Source organism: Paroedura picta, chromosome 2 (genome assembly GCF_049243985.1).
Source record: "Paroedura picta isolate Pp20150507F chromosome 2, Ppicta_v3.0, whole genome shotgun sequence".
Lineage (NCBI taxonomy): Eukaryota > Metazoa > Chordata > Lepidosauria > Squamata > Gekkonidae > Paroedura > Paroedura picta.
Window position 1 is genome coordinate 3,001,312 of NC_135370.1, and position 22,545 is coordinate 3,023,856.

Sequence of the window (22,545 nt, forward strand, 5' to 3'; positions counted from 1 at the left end):
GATTTTTACTACAGGGCACATGGTTAGAAATGGGCTGATTTGATGCAAAAAATGTTATTTTTACAATGCTGGTATTTTTCTCTTTCTCTCCACCCCTCCTTTATGTAATGTATTCTAATGATAGAGTCCAACAATTACAGGTTAACCAGCTTTGCTTTTTCTATCAATTTTCTTGCTAATTGTGATAATAACTTGCAGCTGCACAGAAAGAAATTCCAAATTGATACACATATGACCTTTACTGAGCAACGTTAAGTGTAGCCAGCCTGAGACCCATCAGTCAAACCGAGTTACCTGTAAAATAAGGGAGTACAAGAGAAGGGACAAGAGTTTGAGCCTCCCAAATGTGGACAGGGATGCATGGGAGACGTGGTTGCTCACGAAATGTACTCTTTCCCCACTGCTGTTTCTGGCAATTCATTTTGGGTGTGTGTTTCACATCCTCCATGACCAGAAATTGGCTCAATTAAATGCATGTAGACCAGGAATTTGAAACTCCCCCCTCCCCAGTTGGAATCCTCCAAAGCCAAATCTTGCCCCTTGAGGAGACTAGCTGCCCTCTCCCCATTTCCTAACCTCTAACTAAGTAGGCTCCCCAGCTGGACTCGATAGCTCTGTTTTAAGTAACAGCTTGGTATGGATTCATTATCAGGTGATTATCAGGTGATAATATTTAGCCCCACACTGTGAAGATGAATACTCACAGCTTCACCTACTGATTTTTGCACATCATGTTTTCCAGTTGATGTTGAAGTCCTCAGAGGAAGCTAGGTGATTGCATTCACCCGGTCAGTGTAGGTCGCTAAAATCCTAAAATACTGATGTGTAAGTAACTGTGAAAGGTAATAGTTGGGTGTGACACGAAGTTTTGAATTTTCTAGAGATATTTATTTATCGTGAGATTTCTATTCTGCCCTGCCTTCAAAAACTCAGAGCAAAGGCTGATTCAGCTCCTTGATATTATGGAAGGGAGCATTTTAGCAAACGGCACCAGGAAAGGTGTGTGTGTGTGTGTGTGTGTGAGCACAAAAGGGACAAGGGGCATTTTGGAGGTGAAGTGAGCTTTGTTTTGCATGTTAGGTTTCTGAAAGCAAAATCATAACATTTAATTCTGAACAATGGTCTCATTGAAATGTATGAAATGATGAAATGTAAAAAATATATACTGAAATAATAAACATCATAGAATCATGTCTGCTCCTTTACAAAAAGAATGCCACCAAGATTACATTGTGAGCGGTCATACAGGGAGCAGATTCCAATCAACATCGCTGAGGATTTCAAGCCCCATTTAGCATGAGAGTTAAGGAGAAGGGGAGAGAGAGAGAAGCCAAAAGACAAGAGAAAAGGAAGGGGAAGCTGGAGGAAGAGGAGGTACAAATAAGAGAAAAGGAAAAGCTGGAGACAGGATAGGAGAACCGAAAAATATGGGTGGGTGAGAAAAAAAAGGGAATGGACACAGGCACAAAAACCATAAAATTAATAACAATTAATAGTAATTAGGATAGGATATCAAAATATTCTTACAAAAGTATTAGAATATTAACACAATATTAAAACAGAGTAGAATTGAAAACATATTGTTTACCATAAAGATATTGACTGGTTGATTGTACTGTGACATACATGAGAAAAAATACAGTATGAGTTAAAGGGATGGAGAAATCAACTTGTTCACCCTTATGAACATGGACAAACATGCAGATCAAATGAAACAGGCCTGTACTTTACTGTCCTTCAGATATTCATGCTAATCTTATCTATCAAATGAACATGTGAACTGTTCACTTGAGAAAAAGGTATATGTAATTATTCTTTTATGGAAGGAAAGCATTGTCACGGAGAAGGGAATGGCTTGAGGCCTAGCTGCCAGGCAAAGCCATCATTTTAATAAACACCATTTAACATCACCCCCCACACCTCCGTTTTCAAGCAGGGTTCTTATTCTTCTCCTTCTCAATTTCCTGGCTTGTCTTCCTTTCAAAATATCCCCAGCACCCTGGGGCTCTATTTAAAGGAACCTCACTAACTAGGTAGATAACCACAAGGAATTTGGAAGGTCTGTTTACTTTCTCTGAGAGGGTGCTGGTGATCCATGCCCACTCAGTAATGTTTCCTTTATTTACACTTTACCAGCAAAGAACACAATAAGCCTGCACACATAGGAAGGTAGAATCGGCAGTGAGTTCCCAAAATGGTTAGATTACAGCAGGGGTAGTCAAACTGTGGCCCTCCAGATGTCCATGGACTACAATTCCCATGAGCCCCTGCCAGCGAACGCTGGCAGGGGCTCATGGGAATTGTAGTCCATGGACATCTGGAGGGCCGCAGTTTGACTACCCCTGGATTATAGTATCCAGCTCCAAGGCTGCACCCAATCTCAATAAACTCCAACCCAATATTGGAGATCTTGATGGTTGGGCCTTTGTTTGAACCAGTGTCTTTCAAGGATATGGAAAGTGCTTTGTACACACTCTGCAGCAGAAGACTACTGCTGCAATGGAAAAAGGGGACTGCGAGAGGAAAGAAGGTGCAGGATTCATGCCACATTGTTGCATAGTACTTTGCAGACAGTATAAAGTAGGTATAGAATAAGACTCACCTTAAATGATCCTCATATTAGTCTGGCAGAAAATGAAGTATTGCCCCCTGGAAAATATACTGCCTGGAAATCAAGGAGAAAAGTAGATTTTGCACTTTATCAAATGAATTGACACACACCTCTCAAAACCATGAAATTATTTTCAAACATTGTAAGAACAACAGGTCAGTTTTCAAAGTAACTGAGCAAGCGATCCAAATGTGTACAAAATTAGCACAACATGATCAGAATCCCCAAGTTAAAATAATAAAAGACATGACTCAAAGTAACGCATCTAATCATCTTTTTTCTCAAATCATTACTATGTGCTTTTTTGTCCAGTGGAGCTAATGAGGGGGAACCCAGCATTCCACTGTTTGTTTGACATGGATTCTTTTAACATTCACATACGCTTATTTAAAATAATATTTGCCCAGCTTTTATACCTGCCTTTACAACCCTTGGGTTCTGTTGTGGCTTTAGCAAGAAGCTAGAAATAAAGCCCATTTTATACGTGAATAAAATGGGCGCTAGGCCCCCGTCTCCGGGGAAGCCTTCCTGGGGGGGGGTCAGCGTGGGTAGTGGTGGGCGACCTGAGGTGTCCTGGCAGCATCCCGGGGCATTCTCCTGTACCTGGGAGCAGCCTCGTTGTGGCGAGGCTGGTTCTGGAGGCGGGAGAAAGGGAGCGGGCGGGCACCCACGGACCTGAAGGCTTGCAAAGCCTTCTCTGCGCCCCGGGAACAGCCTTGACGCGGTGAGGCTGCTCCCGGGGCACAGAGAAGGCCAGCAGCCGCCCCCCCTGAAGGCGGCAAAGGCTTCTGCGGGGCCAGGGACGGCGCTAGGTGGCTCGCTGAAGCCTTTTTGGTCCTGCAATCGGGGGAAGGGCCAGGGAGCCACAGGCCTACCTTTCCTCTCGGCGGCCAGTACAGCAATGGCCGCTGAGCAGGGAACGTTTGCCTTCGTCAGGGATGGGGCGGGTTGGGAGGCGCTTCGCTTGTCAGTCCAGGGGAAGGGGCCAATGGGCACCCTTCCTCATTCCGGACAGGGCCCGCCGCCAGAGCCCTTACTCTATTATTTAATCCGCTCCACAGGAGCGGTTAAAGATTACTATGTACCGTATATACTCATGTATAAGCCAAATCCTTCAGCACTCCTTTTCAAATTGAAAAAAGCCCTCCTCAGCTTATACGCGGGGATATACGGTAATTGAAACAACAGCCTTCTCTGGCTGTGGAATGCAGCCGGCCAATCCTTGCATTGCCTTCTGCAAATGTGTTTGCAAAGCTGTGCTTGGCCAGGCAGCTTGTAGGACATCAACGGTTGGACTGAGGGACTCTCAATCAATCAATCAATATTTATTTTTGGTCATTATGGTCATTCAGACCAAAATTACTGAGGGACTCTGATTTTGTTCTCTTCCTAATAACTTCTTCCAAACTATTATTTTGGTTTCTGGGGTGGAGTGGGTTTTGGGGGTGTTTTGGGATTTACTGTTTCGTTCTCCTAGTGTTTCTTTCCTCTTTTATCTGAGGGGCAGCATTGTTTGCCTTTTCTTCTTGGGTTGTATTTCTTTTAAAAGTTGATTTTTACAGTTCTTTCTTTCAGTGTTCAGTTTTACAGTTCTTTACTTCAGTTTTTTTGTTCTGGGGGCGGGGCACTGTAGTTGTAGTTAGAGTTGTCCATTCTCCCAGTTCGGTAGCTGTCGTACTTGTTGTAGGAGGTTGCCAACTTTGGGTACTGTTGTTCTGCTCTGGTTTGCTGGCCCTCTTTTGCACTTACAGAGGTAGTTTACTGCTTTTCTTTGAAATAAATATTCAAAAAACATTTAACCTACTGATGCCTCAATTAATGTTAATTTACCAGTAGATGCTGCATTTCCCATCCTCGGTTTATATATAAGTCAATAAATTTGCCCAGATTTTGTGGTAAAATTAGGTGATTTGGCTTATATGCAGGTTGTCTTATATGCAATTATATACAGGTAATTATGTTTCTAATTTACAGATAATTAATTTACAGGTAATTTACAGGTAATTATGGTTCTAATTTTTCAAGATCCTGAAGACAATTCGATGCCCAGCTAAAGCCAATGCAAAATGCGGGCTTTTCTACATAGGTTTTTTAAAGTCAGTTCTGACCTCATATTGTTTCAGTTTCTCCCCTGATTTTGACAGGTGTTTTTATGCTTTCATTTTTCACTTCTTTTTTGCTTGTTTGTCTTCCTCCTGTTTTTTTCCTCAGGTCATTTTAGACCATTTTTACTCCAACCTTTTACTGGAAGCCTTTTCCCTTCTACATAATGTTTCTGTCCACTTCCTTCATCCCAATGAACCAACCAACTCCAGCTCACTTTTTGATAATTGGACTGTCATCATTATCATCCAACCACTCCCTCTCCTCCCATCCTGAAGACAAGTTGGTTACATTGTATTTTTTTAAAGGCATTAAACTATATTGGTATGAGATTGGACCATCCAGGTCATTGGTGTGCTTAATTTTGCTAAAATCTTTCTGTAAAGTGGCAGAGCAATCACAAACTCTATAAAAGGTGTCTTGGTCCAGGGGTAGTCAACCTGTGGTCCTCCAGATGTCCATGGACTACAGGTTGACTACTCCTGTCTTAGTCCCTATGAACTTGTGTGGGCAGATGGAAACCCTGGAATTTATCTTAAACATTATGATTATAAAGATGATGCTCTTTGTTTTCAGCCTGCAAGGGTGCCTCATTTGGCATTTGAGAAGAAAATGGCTTTGATTCTAATCTGGCATGCCGGGTTCAATTCTGCACTCCCCGACATGCAACCAGCTGGGTGACCTTGGGCTCGCCACAGCACTGATAAAACTGCTCTAACCAAGCAGGAATATCAGGGCTCTCTCAGCCTCCCTTGCCTCACAGGGTGTCTGTTGTGGGGAGAGGAAAGGGAAGGTGATTGTAAGCCACTTGGAGACTCCATTAGGTAGAAAAAAGCGGCATATAGTATGAACCAACTCTTCTTCTTCTTCAAAGTTGTTTATCTTCCATGGAAAACCTTTAACCTTTAAGCAACTTAGTGCACCACCCCTCTGCATAGTTAAGTTCTGCCATCAGATAGGCCATATCAATTCTCCATTCCATGAAGATAACACAATAGGGACAACAGAGTCAACATTGGACTTTTGCGAACTCACAAAGCATTATGGGAAAATTGAGGAAATCTCTCAAGCACTGTTTCTCACAGGCTGGATCTCGCACAATGAGAGCTGGCAAAATTACAACTACCTCTGGTACATTACACCATACGTGATGACAACATGACACTGGCATTTCAGGCTTAAATCATTTGCAGAAACAAGTGAAATATCAGGAATAATTATCAAGCCGGGTAATTGGCACTACTTGACGTCTTCACAAAGGGTGACATTCACCCAGGTACGAGAGACCTGTTATTAACATGTGCCGCCAATTAATAATTTCAACGGATCTCCTACGAATCTGTGGAGCAGATTGCCACAGTATATTTTGAGAAATTTGAAGAGATTACTGAGTAAAATTTGGAAATCATTATAAAGTTACTAAGGTATAAGTCACTGATGAAGCTGTATACAGAAAATTGGAGATTCTGTACCTGTGACCTGTTTTGGCTTTACTGATAAAATCGAAGGACATTGACAAGAGAATAATAAAACGGACTTTATTTTTTACAACGCCCAAGAGTCCATCTTTATTATCTTCCTTAGTTGGCCAGAACAAAACTGGCAACACATTGGAAGGGAAGGTTGCTCCATCTCTACAGAACCTGGATTAGGGGTGGACTAGCCCTTTTCCTTGAATAGGACTTGGGCAGTAAGACATTGACAGCTAGAATGCTAACAGATTCCTCTTATTTACTATTCAATCCTCTCATCATTAAATGCATAGTTCTTATCACTGCTCTTTAACTTACTGGACACATTCCTGGAAGGATGATGCCCGGCGGGGGGGGGGGGGGGGCTGGCAGTTGGGGCAAGCTGAGGCATGAGGCCTTTGCAGAACACCAGCTGGCATCCTTGCCAGTGTGGGTCTGTGCTGAATGCAGCACGTGGCACTGCACTCTCTGCCTCTGCTTGCTCCGGGACTGTCTTAACATCCCAATCCAGGGGTAGTCAACCTGCGGCCCTCCAGATGTCCATGGACTACAATTCTCTGCTCTAAGTGGGTTAGGAGTGTGGAGTGAGTTGGGGGGGCAGCTAATCCCCTTCCCTAAGACAGCCCCTGTCCTTCATGGCTTTTATCCCTGCAGGTCCCATGATTCCCATAGTTGATAATGGGCTGGTCAAAGGGGACCCCCCCCCTCAATTTTTCAACAGCAGTAAAAGCTGCTTGGGTTCAACCCCTTGCTGGGAGGAACAAGGGGAAAATGTCAAAACGTTGCCTAGTTCTTCAGGATGTTGGGGTGGGGGAGCCAAGCCAAGAGAAACTGTGTTGTGAATATTACCAAGCAAGGATATTATGTATTTTCCTACATATAGACATCGATGCAGAGGTTGAACAAAACAGCAGTTGGCATATTTTAGGTATCTGCAAAAAACAAACACCATCTGGAGAATGGATAATGTAAGGGAGTATCCCTTTTTTGAAAAACAAAAAAGCTGAGAGGTGGGGAATTTAGCGAGGCTGTTCCAGATGGCTGCGTATAACTAGGCTCAAGAAAACGGGACATTTGCAAATCCTTTCCAGTTAAATATAATCGGATGCCAATTAGACACCAAACCCTTCTCTCTATGTATTAATCTTGAATTAATTGTATTTGCTTGATGTTATATGTTTATTCCCGTTTGGGTCGTATTCATCCAGATCCTGTTTTTGTTTGATTTCCAAAAATCCATCAGCACAGTCCATTAAGCCACTGAGAAAATGGGAGCTCTAAAGGGTACAAACCTAAAACGACACTGCAAATGGGCACGGCCACAACCAGAGCAGCCAAAACAACTGTAAGAATTCTTGTGAGAGGAATGATTAGGAAGCTGTGTAAAGTAAATGTTGACTTAGAGCCTTAGAATTAGGGCCAGCTTATCCATACAGCACATGTAGCATGTGCTACGGGTCCTGCGCTTCCAGCAACCCTGTGTGGGCCCTTCCCCCATGGATCAGGGCCATAGCCTCTCTCTTTCTCCCCTTTAAGAGCACTTGGAGTGATACCTTTTTTCACCGTGGGGGTCCTCTCCACCCCCGCAAATGTACACTGCTAGGGCAGGAGTAGTCAACCTGTGGTCCTCCAGATGTTCATGGACTACAATTCCCATGAGACCTGCCAGCATCTGCCATCCCCTTCTTCTTTTGCCCTCAATCGCTCCCAGCATTAGGCTCTTCTCCAGGAAGTCCTTCCTTCTCATGAGGTGGCCAAAGTATTTGAGTTTCATCTTCAGGATCTGGCCTTCTAAGGAGTAATCCGGGCTAATCTCCTCTAGGACTGACCGGTTTGTTCGCCTTGCAGTCCAAGGGACTCGCAAGAGTCTTCTCCAGCACCAGAGTTCAAAAGCCTCAATTCTTTGACACTCGGCCTTCCTTATGGTCCAACTTTTGCAGCCATACTTTGCAACTGGGAAGACCATAGCCTTGACTAGACGCACTTTTGTTTGTCTAACCGTGCACCAGCTTGGTGTATGGTTAGACAAAAGTTTTGAAGTGTGCAATGTCCTGTTTTATTTGCCTTTTCCCTGAGAACAAATGTGCAAACATTCATTGATCAAGATACCTTTTCCTGCTTCACTCTGAATGGCTGAGGTTGGCCAGATCTCATCAGATTCCAGAAACTAAGCTCTATTTTGATGAGAATCCATCCAGAAAGCCCGGGGTTGCTAAGCAGAGGCAGGCAATAGGAATCCACCTGTTTGTTCCTTGCCTTGAAAACCCCATAGGTTGATTTGATGGTACTTTCCCCATGGGAAAGAATTATTTATTTATTTATATGATTTCTATACCGCCCTCCCATATGGCTCAGGTCAGTTCACATACAACACTGCAGGGGTAGTACCTAGAACAGTCGGAACACAGTCTCAAAATAACACATCAGCAACAATCCAACTGTGGATCTAGATCAACAGAACTCCAATGGCTTTGGTCAGTGATATAACAACAAGGGCAACTTAGACAAACCCCCAGGGAGGTCGGGCTGGTTGAGGTCATGGAGGGGCTGTATGAGGGAGGTCCAGAGGATGTTGTTGGGTTGGTCAAACTCAAGCAAATGCCTGGTAAGGAGCTCCCTTTTGCAGGCCCTGCTATATCAAGGGTGAGTTCTCTACATGTACCTGCACTGTGGTGCAAACCACTATTCCCCTTGAAAACAGAGAAACACTGCAGGAGTTGACACTAGCCAGCCTCAAGGAAAAGGACAAAAAAGCCTTTTGCTTTATAATATGTGAAGACCCTGCCTTTCTCTCAGGCGCCCCAGGACCTCAGGGGATGAAAAATTAATTAAGACAACAATTAAAACCCAAAACTGAAACAATTTCGGTCCCGACCAGCAGGGTATTCCCCCTTTGGTAAGGCTGCCTTTCAAAATATCTCTGAAATGGTTCTTGCTAGATAAGTATCAGCAGGCAGTTTTCACATTTGATCTTGCCAGTTTGGCTGGAATGAAATGATCAAGGGGCTTCTCGCTACCAACACGAAACCGGCAAAAGGCTTGCCTTGACTTGGATTTACGACAAATCCCTTTCCGCTCCTACATGAATCTTCAAGACGCATCATCCAGCAGTGCAGAGAACAGGAAAGAACAGCTTTATGACCACTGTAGCAAGGCCATCCCACCCCTGTGATTTCCCAGGAAACAGTAAGTGAAAGCACTGCCTTCAGAGTCAGTCTTAAATGTCATTCATTGCAAACCTAAACAGAGGAACACCCTTGTAAATCCGGTGAAGTCAATGGGATTAAAGGGGTAGAACTCTGTTTATGATTTCACTCAACAGGGAGATTTTTCCAACTCAGTGATGGACGACTTTTGTAATTTAGGATGTTTCATTCCCCACTCACTTTTTATTAGATGCCCCCCTAAGGCTGGGCATTTCTTTATTAGATGTCCCTATTAGATGCCCCCTAAAATGCCCCCTAAGGCTGGACTGGCCAAACTGTGGCTCTCCAGATGTCCATGGAATACAATTACCATGAGCCCCTGCCAGCAGTCCAAGGGACTCGCAAGAGTCTTCTCCAGCACCAGAGTTCAAAAGCCTCAATTCTTTGACGCTCGGCCTTCCTTATGGTCCAACTTTCTCAGCCATACATTGCAACTGGGAATACCATAGCCTTGACTAAAGCCCTTTTTGTTGGCAGGGTGATGCCTCTGCTTTTTAGGATGCTCTCTAGATTTGCCATAGCTTTCCTCCCCAGGAGCAAGCATCTTTTGATTTCTTTGCTGCAGTCCCCATCTGCAGTGATCTTGGAGCCCAGAAAAATTAGTGATTCTCAAAGGCAGAAATCTCAGAGAAATTCAGATTACTGGTTACCTTCAGACAGTAAAAGTAGATGGCTTCCTGTTCCCTGTGAATCTGGGCCTCCTTCAAAAAGTGACGGGGCCTCTGTGTATACACAGCTTGTAACTTATAACCTAAAAGAGCACTAGTGACTTTTAACAATGGCATGTAATAAAGAACACATGCATCAGGCTCTGCTTTACCCATGCTTGCATTTCCATGCTTTGAATTCCTGTGGAATTTCTGCAAGTTTCTGCAGGATCCGGGTTGGGTGGGATTGAGCTGGGCCCTCTTCACTAACAGGCTTATGAGGGGAACACTGAATAAATCTTCTAAATTACGAAGGCATTTTTGCCACATTCCACTTGGAATAGTTCCAACTGGGCCTACAGAGATGACAATGAAAGCAACTGCAGCATGCAACATGGGGGTGGAATGTGCTATCAAGTCACAGCTGACTTACGGTTACCCTTTGGGGCAGTGGTTCTCAACCTTCCTAATGCCGCAACCCTTTAATATTTCAAAAAACTGCTTCCTGGCGATTTTTCAAATGTTAACAAAACACATTCCAAGTCACTGGTCATGACAAGCGTTTGATCCCTGGGTTTGCAGGGACCCAGGACCTCTGGGAGGTCCACCAGCGCTTTATTGTGATCTCAAGTGTTGCAAGGAGAAAGTGGAGGATCCCGAAAACAACAAAGGAAAAAATGAATCTGCCCAACGGCTTAATCAAAGCACAAAAGTCTCCGGTTGTCTCCTTATTTCCACCTGGACCCTGCCAAGGTGGATAACAGAGACTTTTATACTTTGAACAGGGGTAGTCCAACTGCGGCCCTCCAGATGTCCATGGACTACAATTCCCAGGAGCCCCTGCCAGCGAATGCTGGCAGGGGCTCATGGGAATTGTAGTCCATGGGCATCTGGAGGGCCACAGTTGGACTACCCCTGGATTAAGCCATTGGGCAGATTCATTTTCCCTTTATTGTGACCTCGGCAAGGAGCTCCAAGGGGCAAAACCGAACCGAGAAACCCCCCCCTGCAGCCAGAGGACGCCATTGGTCAGCGCCTGTTGATCCTGCAGTGGGGATCTCGCCGCGCGCAGTGGCCAATCACCCCCCGCTGGCATTTTCCACCATGAGGAGGAAGAGGAGGGTGACGGGGTCCCTCCTCAGGCGGCCTCCCTGGGCCGCAGCTTGGTCTGAGGCGCTCGGCCAAGGGGGCCCCGAGGGCGCTGCTTCCTGGGCGGGCCCTTTAAGAGCCGGGCCGTGCGGCGCCCATCGCAGCGTCCTGCCGGGCCCGGGGCGAAGCGGTGGCGGCGCCTCCTTCCTTCCTTCCCTCCCTCCCTCCCGCCTTTTCCTTCCCACTGGAGAGGCCGGGCGGGCGCGCGCGCGGGAAAAGGGGCGGGAACCGACGCGGGGGCGCGCGCCTGAGGCGATCACAGCAGAGGCGAGGCGAGGCGAGGGCAGCCCCTGCGCCCCCCCCTCTTCCGCTTCTTCCCGCCCCTCCGTCCTGCGGGGGCCGCCGCGTGCGGGGAGGGGTCGGCGCCGGAGACAGGCCCCCCCCTCCTCCTCAGCCGTCCTCTTCCTCAGGCCCACCCCCCCCCACTCATTCCGTCGCGTGGCTCTGCTTTGAGGGGGGGCGTGAGAGAGAGAGAGAGAAAAAAAAAGAGAGAGATTCCTCCTCCTCCCCCCCCCCGGCTGACCTTTGTTTGCCTCTTTCCTCTCAGGCCTCCTCCTTCCTTCCTACCTTCCCTCCCGGCCTTGTGGCCTCTGCGGCCGCCCTCTTCCACCCCCCCTCCTCCCCCCCCCTCCTTAAGCACCTGCTGCTGGGAGCGACCTCTTCTTCTCTCTCTCTCTCTCTCTCTCTCTCTCCCCCCCCCCCCCAGAGTTGAGGTTTTTGTTTTGGAGTTTTGCGCCCTGCGCCGGGATTGGCTTCCTCCTGCGGGGCAGCCCGGCCCCCCTCCCCCCTCCCCCCTCCCCCCTCCCGGAAACTCCGGTTGTCCACGGAGCGCCCCCCGCGCCTCGCCCGATCCCCTGCGGCCCCGGGTGAGATGAAAGTGACGGTGTGCTTTGGCAAGACCGGGATCGTGGTGCCCTGCAAGGACGGGCAGATCCGGGTCAGGGAGCTCACCCAGCAGGCCCTGCAGAGGTACTTGAGGACCCGGGAGAAGGTAAGGCTCGGCTTCACCCTGTGGCACCCATCAGCTCGGAAATGGCCTGCTCGGGCAGAGGAGGGAGGGATGGGCAGCTGTCAAAAGTGACACGGCCCCCTGGAAGGATGCTTGATCCATAGCACACTGATTAAAGGGGGGGGGGGGGAGGAGAAACCCCTATAGCAGGGGTAGTCCAACTGCGGCCCTCCAGATGTCCATGGACTACAATTCCCAGGAGCCCCTGCCAGCGAATGCTGGCAGGGGCTCCTGGGAATTGTAGTCCATGGACATCTGGAGGGCCGCAGTTGGACTACCCCTGCTCTATAGTGTCAATCTGTGGTTGGTCTAGCATCTTCAAGAGTTGGGTGTGTTTTGGAAGCAGCAGTTTTGAACTTGGAACTAGTAGTTCGATGTGGATCCAGATATCGCTTGAAGTGTTGCTCAACAAATTACGTAGACTGGAGCTTAGGCTAGTGCTTTAAACACCTCTGCCAAATACTTTCCTAGTCCGTTAAATTTGGCAGCTTAAAAGCTTGGATTCTGCTTGTCATTTTAAACGCCTCGTTCTAATTTGAAATGTTGCACTTCCAAGAGTTTGCTCTCCCACGAACTTTTAGTTCTGTCCCACAGACTTGAGTTATTTTTTCTTCTCTTTCTATTTGTTTGCAAGCTAAAGATCAGAGGTGGCCCAACTGAGACTCTCAGAATGTATGAAAGACCAAAGGCCTACATCGTTTCATTCATATCTTCTTCTTTTCCTGACATTATGAGCCAGAACGTGCATTAGTTGCCAAAGGGGTGACACACACACACAGACTTTTTGTGGTGAGGGATCTGTACCTGGCATGTAAAATTGAGAAACTAGTAACATGTGGTATGATTATGTTGTGTTCCATATCCATGTAGTGTCTTCAGCTGCTGGATGGGTCATGAAGTATGCAGACGAGATTGCGGAATCTCCTTGCAAGCAAATCTGGAATTTGTAGATCATTTCCTTGGGATTTCTGCAATCAGGGAGCTCCTGGCCAGAGCCCTAAACAGGGACTTGTGGGGGGGGGGGGCACTGTCAGATGGCATCACTTCCAGGGAACACCCAGAAGTGACAGCAGCACACCACTCCAGAAAGCACCGGAAATGCTATAGAAAGGTCCAACAGGACAGGGGAGAGCATTGAAGTGTTAATGCTTTGGGTGGCATTCACCATAGGAAGGTGGTTTTCAGCGGCATTCCTGTGGCAACCATGATATATGCTCCAACTGCATGCAGCTTTGTTTCTACCAATTCAGCACCTTGGGAACCGAAAATGAATATTATTCCTTTCATTTGTCCATCTCCCCCAACCTGCGTGTTGTACAATACTGTGAGAATGATTAAGAACTTGAGAAGAGCCCTGCTGGATCAGACAAGTTCTCCATTTAGTCCAACATTCTGTTTCACACATTGGCCAAATAGGATATAGAGGCCAAGGTTGTTGGTATTCAAAAGATTTCTGCTTCTCTATATGGAGATTACCTTTACGCACCATGACTTGCAGCCACTGCTGTGTCAGCCCTCTATTAATTTGTCTGCCTCTCCCCTCCTGTTGCTGCTGCTGGCCTTTCACCTGAGAAGCACATGTGGTCTACAACTCTTCATCTTCTACCTGTTCTTGCTCTTGTAATTGCTTTACAGCTGCATGTGATTCTTGAGTTGATGTTTGGTCGCTTCTTGTATTTGCAGTGAGCATGCAGTGAGTTCTGATCAGAGACCTTCTCATTATTAGTGGTCAACATCTATGCCTGTCATGCAGGAGATCATACCAGATGCTGAAAAATTGTTGCCAGATAGAATCATAGAAAGGAACTCCAGGTTAATCTAACACAACCCCCTGCACAATGCAGGAACTCACAACTACCCCCACAGTGACTCCAATTTCATGTCCAAGTGATCCCTCTACCAAAAATCTCCAGAATCCAGCCTGGCCTGGAAGAAATTCACTTACCATCCCACAGTGGCAATTAGCAGTTCCCTGTGTATGCAAGGAAGGGCCACAAGAGACAAACACTGGCACATCCCTTCCTGCCCACCCACTCACAATCTGCCTAAGCTCATAAAAGCAGAATTTCTGTGAGATGACTATCTAGCCCCTGCTTTAAAACTTACAAAGAAGGAGAACTCACCACCTCTCGAGGAAGCCGCCCTAAATGTCAGAAACTTCTTCCGGTTGTTTAGCTGAAAATTCTTTTGAATTAATTTCAACCCATTGGTTCTGGTCCGACCCTCTGGGGCAACAGAAACAGCTCCGCATGACAGCCCCTCAAGTATTTGAAGATGGTTATTATATCACCTCTTAGTCACCTTCTCTCCAGGCTAAAGAGACCAAGCTCTCTCAAACTGTCCTCATACGACTTGGTCTACAAACCCCTCACCATCTTCGTAGCCCTCCTTCCTGGACATGTTCCAGTTTCTTTACATCATTCTTCAGTTGTGGTGCCCAAAACAGAACACAGTACTCCAAGTGAGGTCTAACCAGAACCAAATAAAATGGTAACATCGCTTTACATGATCTAGACACTATACTTTTAATACAGCCTCAAATCCGATTTGCTTTTTAAGCTACTGAATTACACTAATGAGTCATGTTCAGTGCATGGTCTACTAAGACCCCCAGATCCTTTTCACACATACTACTGCCAAGACAAGTCTCGCCCATCCTATAGTGATATATTTGATTTTTCCTACTTAAATGAAGAACTTTACATTTTTCACTATTAAACTTCATTTTAGCCCAGTTTTCCAGCCTTTCAAGATCATGCTGTATCCTGTTTCTGTCTTCTGGTGTGTTTGCTCCCAGTTTAGTATCATCTGCAAATGTAATAAGCACCCCCTTTATTCCTTCATCAAAATAATTTATGAATATGTTGAACAACACAGGGCCCAGGACAGATCTGTAGACCAGTTCTCAATCCACCTAGCAGTAATAGGATCCACATAAAATTTTACCAACTTGCAGAACCTTATCAAAAGCTTTACTGAAATTAAGGTAAACTATGTCCACAGCATTCCCCTGATCCAACAACAAGGTAGTAACTTTCTCAAAAAAAGAGATAAGGTTAGTCTGACATGACTTGTTCTTGAGAAAGCCAGGCTGACTCTTAGTAATTACAGCCATCTACTCAGCTTTTCTCTTCCCCAAGTTCATAAAGTTCAAAATCACACGATCACTATTACCAAGAGCACCCACAGCTTTTACCTCATCAACCAGTTCTTCCCCATTGGTAAGAATCAAGTCTAAAAAGCAGACCCCTTGGTTCCTCCTTCCACTTTCTGAAAAATGAAGTTGTCAGCAAGACAAGTATTTTCATTTTTAGCACAGTTGGTCTTCTAACAGATATCTGGGTAATTGAAATCTACCATGAGTCCTGTCTCTCTGAGAACTTTGAAATCTGGCCTAGAAGCATCTCATCCAAGACCTCTGCCTGGCCTGGTGATCTATAGCAGACCCCCACCATAATACCACTATTATTTCCTACTCCTTTTATTTTTACCCAAAGACTTTCAGCTAAACTCTCATGCTCAGACACATATATTTCCTCACAAGTATATATATCCTTCACATATAGTGCTACTCCTCCCCCTTTTTAATTGTCTGCCCCTTTTAAATAATTTGTACCCCTCGATTCTTTTGACCTTTTCTGTACGTTAATAGTTCCTTGAATACGTGCCATTTCCTTTAAATTTTCAGTGTTCCCATCTACAGTTATCTTCATCAACCTAGGCTTTGAATGTACATCTCGCTCCCCCATTGGACTTAGCTTAAAGCCGTCCTCATCAGGTCCGTAAGACTCTTCACAGAGACATTTCCCACCAGATTCATCAGGTGCAAACCATCTCACGATAGAAGAGCATCATCACAGTAGTGTGATCCATGGTCCAAACCCCCAAAACTCTCCCAATGATACCAATGACGTAGCCAGTAATTTATCTGCATTATTTTTTCTTTCCCGTCCTAAGCCTTGTCCATGAATAGGAAGACCTGATGAAAATGCAACCTGTGCTCCCTTCAGTCCCCCCCCCCCAAGAATAGATTGTACTGGTATAGATGGAATTGATGGTTCCACATGTTTATTTTGTAGTGAGAGTTGTAGTGAGAGGGTTTCTCAACAGTAAAAAATGTTGAGAAGGGCTGCTGTATAGTCTGGTGTCACAGTTCAGGACTGTTAAGTACTTCCCGCTGCAATCCTACAAAGAGCTACTCCAGTCTAAATCCATCAGTGGGTTGAGACTAGAACAATCCTGCAGAGAGTTACATTGCCAATAAATAACTTATTATTTTGGTTTCATAGACTGCCTTAAATCTTTTTAATGAAAGAGCAATCCATAACTTAAATAAATAATGAAGAAAACAAGTGACATCTTTGTTCCATGTGGATATTAAGCGGTCAGATGATAGGTTGTACGCTGAATGAGAACTAAATTCAGACTCAAAGACTAGATAAGATGTATGGCCCATTTCAGAACTGTTATTTACCTGAAAACAAGTATTTTGAGAGAAAAGTATATTGCTTATTTAAAAACAAAAACAAAGAAATGGAGCTTGAGTGCCATTTTTGTCGACAGCTGATTTTGCCTACACAAAATAATTTTTCTGCCTTTGCTTTCCTATATGAAATTTGCAAATATTTGTTTCTTTCTCTTCAGTTCCCCCTCAATAGGTGATCATCGTTTGAGAATGTTTGCTAAACTGGTGCTGTCCTGAAATGTGCTAGATTTTGTAGAGCGGTGGTCCCCAACCACCGGGCCGCGTCCCGGCACCGGGCCGCGAAGGCCCTGGCACTGGGCCACAGCTCCCTTCCCCCCCCCCCCGCAGTAAGAACTTAACAGGCCGCAAGCTTGCGGCTCGGCAAGCTTCTTACTGTGGGAGGGGGGGAGAGGGAAGCAGGGCCGTGCCTGTGCATTGCACATGTGTGGCCGGGCCACGTCATAAAGGATAGGATTCAAAAAGTACTATATATCTATGATTAAATGTATAGGCATTTAAATGGGGAAGGTTTGAATAAAAAAAATTAGCAGGCATCGTGGGCCCTTAAAAACCTTGAGAAAGAGGACTGGTTGCCTGGCTTGATTGACAGGCGGATTGCAAGAACTGTGAAAAGGCGGCAGATGAAAGTGAGACAGGAAGAAGGTGAGGAATGGCACGCTTATTTTTAGCGCTACGCCATTATGCTGGCGTAACACTATTTTTTAAGATGTGTGGAAATGCCCTGGAAGTTGGTTGAACTTTTGCAGTGTGGTGAAAATTTGCTGCCCAAAGTGATCCTTAAAGTCTTCAGTTCCTAAATTAATGTTCTTGTGACAGTGTGATGTAGTTAAGTGGCTTCCAGCTTGTTGTTTAAAAAAGTAAATGTGTAAGGTAAATGTAGAGTACCTGATTACTGTAGAGTACAAGTGGTTCTTTTTATTGGTCTGTTGAAGGCATTAAACCCAAGATACCTGTTTGACCCATGTGATTTAGATGCAGGATTATTGCGGGCACATTTTCCCCCTTGATAATTCTTGTTCATGCAGAAGATATTCTTTCATGGGAGCATTTTAGAGATGGCCCTAGGAAGCATGCTTAAGTTCTTCCTCCGAGAAATGCCTAGCAATTTATACTAATTAATATGCATGAAAATTGCCACACCAGACTACTAAATGCATACAAAAAATCATACTGCAGTGATTATGTTTCTTCTAATAATTTCCAGCTTTGGAGGGCTAAAACTCAACTGTGATTGGCAACACTTGTAGTTTTGTGATAAGCAAAGTGAAGGAAATTGTTTTGTTACTGGATGAGTCTAGGATTAATGGCTCTATAAAGCTCAGTAATACTTATCGCTGACTGGAAGTTAATATCTACTTTGCAAGAATCCAGGATAAAGTCTGAGTTATGTGTTTAGTAAGATTGCTTTGGACAATTAAACTTAAGCAGCAGTTTCAAGTGAGGAAAGATTTCTTTTGATAAATGTTTGAATTATGGGAATGTTGCCTCTGTATTATCAGGTTATTCATCTAAACCTAATTGGACTGCTCTGATTTCTTATATAAAGCCTTTTTTAGTTTGTTTCACAAGGAAGCAAGGAGGTTGTTGTTGTTAGGTGCGAAGTCATGTCCGACCCATCGTGACCCCATGGACGATCATCCTCCGGGCCTTCCTGTCCTCTATCATTCCCCGGAGTCCATTTAAGTTTGCAGCAAGGAGGAATGGAATCCAAAACATACTTGTCACAAACCTAAGTAGTAGTAGTAGTAGTAGTAGTAGTAGTAGTATTAATAACAACAATAATAATAAAGGTTAGGATAGTCTTCATACATTGTTCTGTTTAAAACAAATGAGTCCTACTTTTGATAAACTGTATAAGCATGGGAATTAAACGAGAAACATTTTTTAAAACTTATTTTATAAAGATTTTTAAAAAAATCAACCCAGTTGTATTCATGCTTTGGCTTACTCAGAGCTCTGTGCCTGCGTGCATGCATACGTTGACTGGCATGCCGGCACCGGCACCCCCCCCCCCCCAATAGCATTGGCTGCTTCGGACTGGAACAGCCACTTTGGCAGCCGAAGCGCCCAACCCTAGCATTTATGGTAGTTCTCAGAGTGTAAGAAATGGAAAGCATCAGGTTCATTATGGTATCTGCCTACTCTGTGTGGCAATATAAGCTTTTCATGCTGGACTAGAATTTGGACAATCGTATGGCATCTAGGAATACAAAAAGTTTAAAGAGATAATAATTGTAGGTGGCATTTACCAGATACAACCAACATTTTGTAATTCTGAAAAAACTTATTTTTTATTTGGGGTCATTTTCCCAACTCTAAATCTTCCTTAAACTTGGTTTGTGGGCTAAATATTGAATACTGTTTCAAAAGATTCTCATTGCCATTTTCAGTTCAGTGGGTTGAATCTAACCAGCTCTTTCCACTGGTGAAAAAATGGAGAAGGGAATCTCCTTTGATCAGCATCCACTACACTCTTTCTCAACCTTTTTACCATTGAGAAATGCCTGAAACATTCTTCAGTCTTTGAGAAACCACAGAAGTGGTATGATCATGTAGCAATATGACTGGGGAGCCTAGCTGTGAACATGCCTCTCCCCATCCAACCCCCTCCAGGCCCATCATGGCCATTTGGGGAGGAGGGTTTGACATATATTGGCCAAGGTTGGCCCCTGGCTGGATGAGAGGATGAGATAGTAAGTGGATTTTTTGCCTGCTGCCTCAGCAGTAGTAGTAATTATTATTAAGGGAAGCTATGGGGGGTTATTGTGTTTTATTCTTTTATTGTTTGTAAACTGCTGTGAGCCCACCTGGGAATGGCAGTATATAAATCCAAATATAAATAAATATAGTCATATCTCCCAGTAAATGTTTAACAGATTTTTAAAATATTTATAAAAATTAACTCCCACCCATTCAGGAAACCTTTCCAGGGCTGTCAAGAACTCCAGGGTTTCACAAAACCGCCTGATCTACTGAATGGAGATCATGGGACTTGCATAGAGAAAAGTCAGTCAGATGGGTGTTGTAATAAATGGGGAAATTGAGATAGAGCAAAATGAGTTGTTGGGATCCAGCCCTACAAGCATAGGAGCTGAAGGTTAATTTCAAAATAACTAATGGCCGATTTTTAGAATTTAACATCTGGAAGCTTGTTCTGATGACATTTTCTAAATGGGAAGAGATGGTAGATTTTTAGCAGAGGAAAAACTGACCAAAGTAGGTTTTCTCATATATGTATGTGTGTGTGTATCGGTATATTGAACTTTCATTCATCCTAAGTATAGGGAATACATACTGAAAATAAGAAGGAACAGGATTATATAAACAAAAATGTTATTAAAATTCATGTAGTTTAGAATCATAGAATCATAGAGTTGGAAGGGGCCATACAGGCCATCTAGTCCAACCCCTGCTCAACACAGGATCAGTCCTAAGCATCCTAAAGCATCCAGGAAAAGTGTGTATCCAACCTTTGCTTGAAGACTGCCAGTGAGGGGGAGCTCACCACCTCCTTAGGCAGCCTATTCCACTGCTGAACTTCTGTGAAATTTTTTTTCCTGCTATCTAGCCTATATCGTTGTACTTGTAGTTTAAACCCATTACTGCGTGTCCTCTCCTCTGCAGCCAACAGAAACAGCATTCTGCCTTCCTCCAAGTGGCAACCTTTCAAATACTTAAAGAGGGCTATCATGTCCCCTCTCAACCTCCTTTTTTCCAGGCTGAACATTCCCAAGTCCCTCAATCTCTTCATAGGGCTTGGTCCCTTGGCCCCAGATCATCATTTAAATAAAATATATTTAAAAGGCACATGAATAGTGCCATGTGTTCCTCCATGGCTACCAGCTTCACAAATGGGGGAACATGTAGAGCCAAAAGAAGATTATCCCTCTGAGGTAGAGGACATCTTGGAGGTGATTCCCACTATCCAGTCAGGAATGACTGTTCCCCTTCTTATTGCTGCTGCTGAAGGAGTCACCCAAGGATTGGTGTCGTCCATGAAATTTAGGCTTCTTGTGAAGGATTCAAAGCGTGCCGGAGGTCTGTGGTGTCTGAGTGGGACTTCTGTTATTGCTCCTCCTGTGGATTATCTTTTTGCTTTTTAATATTGCTTTTAAATTCTGTTATAAGGTGTCTTGAAGAGGCAAGTTACGAATATTGTAAATTTAATACAGGGTGTTTGCGGAATAAGCCTTCAACCCTGAATCTACCTTTAGAAGTTAAGCCAGGCTTTCTCAACCAGGATTTCCTGAACCCTAGGGTTTCTTGATGGCCCTAGAAGAGTTTCCTGAATAGGTAGGAGTTAATTAATTTTTAAAATAGATTTTTAAATTTGTTAAACATTTATTGGATGATATGACCATACGGTTATGTCGACCCCCCCCCCCCAGGCCAGTGATGGGCCTGGAGGGGATGGGAAGGAGATGGGCCCCGGATGGGTACATAGCTATGCTTCCCAACCGTATTCTGTATGATGGTGCCATTTCTGTGGTTTCTCGATGCCTAAAGAATGTTTCCTGAGCTAAGCCTTCAAAACAATTAAACTTCCAACTAAACTTGGTCTGGGCAGGATTGTAAGAGTTGCTGTTGATTACTGCTCACAGCCTTACTTGGATTTATAAAACAGTTCAGTCTAATGTGGTAGACTCTTGTGGAGATGTATGTTTTCCATGACTGGTTCATCTTCCCCTTTAAACTGCTTATCTCTCATATGCTGATCTGTAAATAGAAACGTTGTGTTCATGATTAATTTTTTTCCTGTAAAACAGTAAGGGTGACTTATACAACCTGTAATCCAGTTAGAGAAGCGTCACACATCCAGCATGTTTAATGCTTCATGGATGTAGTTCATAACTGATTTTATAAGCATTTAAAGAAAATAAGATAATTAACTGTAGCTAAGATGCATTTTTAAAAACAAATTCCAAAATAGCCTAGGCGCCTTTCTCTCTCTTTCTTGATAGAGCAGCTGGTTTGTCAGTGGGGATGCAAATCAGCCAGCTAAGCAGGTGGCAGGCGGGCTTCTAACTCTGTCTGGAGTACAGTGTTATTCAAAGTGTTAAATGGTTACTGTATTCCGAGATTGCAGAATTGTGATTTTTTTAGACAACAGGTTGGATCTTATGCAATATCTCTGTTGATGGAAGGGATTTGTCTTGGTAGAGCAGGACTTCCCTGTCTCCTCCATCCTACTGCAGTCCAAAATACACTTGGGTACCTCCAGGAACAGAATGAGGGAGGTCTTCCACTTTAGAGGAAGTGGAAATGTTAATGGAAATACCCCATGGCACCAATCCTACTGTTTGTTGAAAGCAGTTTCGGGAATTTTGGGGGGGGGCATGGACCCCGGTTAGCCTAATACATGTGAGTAATGTATTTGTAAAACTCAATCAGTCTACCTCTTCCTGCCTTCCCTGCCTGCAAACAAAATCTCCAGATGCTCTCCTGAGTTAACTTGAACACATATCAAACCATTGGTCCATCATGGTTAGTGTTGTCTACTCAGACCAGCTGGCTCTTCGGGGTCTCACATCTTTCCCATCACGTACTGCCTGGTTCTTGTAATTGATAATGCCAGGGATTGAACCTGGGACCTTCTGCATGCTAAACCCATGCTCTTCCTCTGAGCCACAGCCTTTCCACAGCCCTTCTTTCCCTGCAAAATTACTTGCTCCTAGTCAGCTGCAAGAAATGGAAGAGGACCCAGGAAGAGAAAGAAGCACAGAGCTAGCTGAGCTCTTGTTGTTGGCTAAGGAAGGTTAGTTTCCCTCTCTTTCATCTTTCATTCCATCTGCCTAATTAAAATATTGAACTTTGAAGCTTGTGCAAAAAACCCAGATATTTTATACTTGACCTCCTTGCTGA

At 44.5% G+C, this 22,545-nt stretch overlaps 1 protein-coding gene and 1 long non-coding RNA gene across 4 annotated transcripts in view; one reads left to right on the forward strand and one right to left on the reverse strand.

The window, feature by feature from the left end:
• Nucleotides 1-11,769, reverse strand: part of LOC143829004 (uncharacterized) — a 291,430-nt gene extending 279,661 nt beyond the window's left edge. The window contains exons 1-2 of one of the 2 annotated variants that reach the window (XR_013227966.1): nt 11,712-11,760; nt 2,603-2,665 (exon numbers count right to left, since the gene is read on the reverse strand). This is a non-coding gene — a long non-coding RNA (uncharacterized LOC143829004). Of the gene's footprint in view, nt 1-2,602; nt 2,666-11,711 lie in introns of both variants that reach the window. The other variant, XR_013227967.1, reaches the window with a different exon arrangement.
• The window catches only part of PARD3B (par-3 family cell polarity regulator beta), a 719,005-nt gene continuing 707,859 nt past the window's right edge, over nt 11,400-22,545 (forward strand). The window contains exon 1 of one of the 2 annotated variants that reach the window (XM_077319232.1): nt 11,400-12,179. In XM_077319232.1, coding sequence (XP_077175347.1) covers nt 12,060-12,179 — 120 coding nt within the window. In that variant the 5' untranslated portion in view covers nt 11,400-12,059. The remainder of the gene's footprint in view (nt 12,180-22,545) is intronic. The other variant, XM_077319230.1, reaches the window with a different exon arrangement.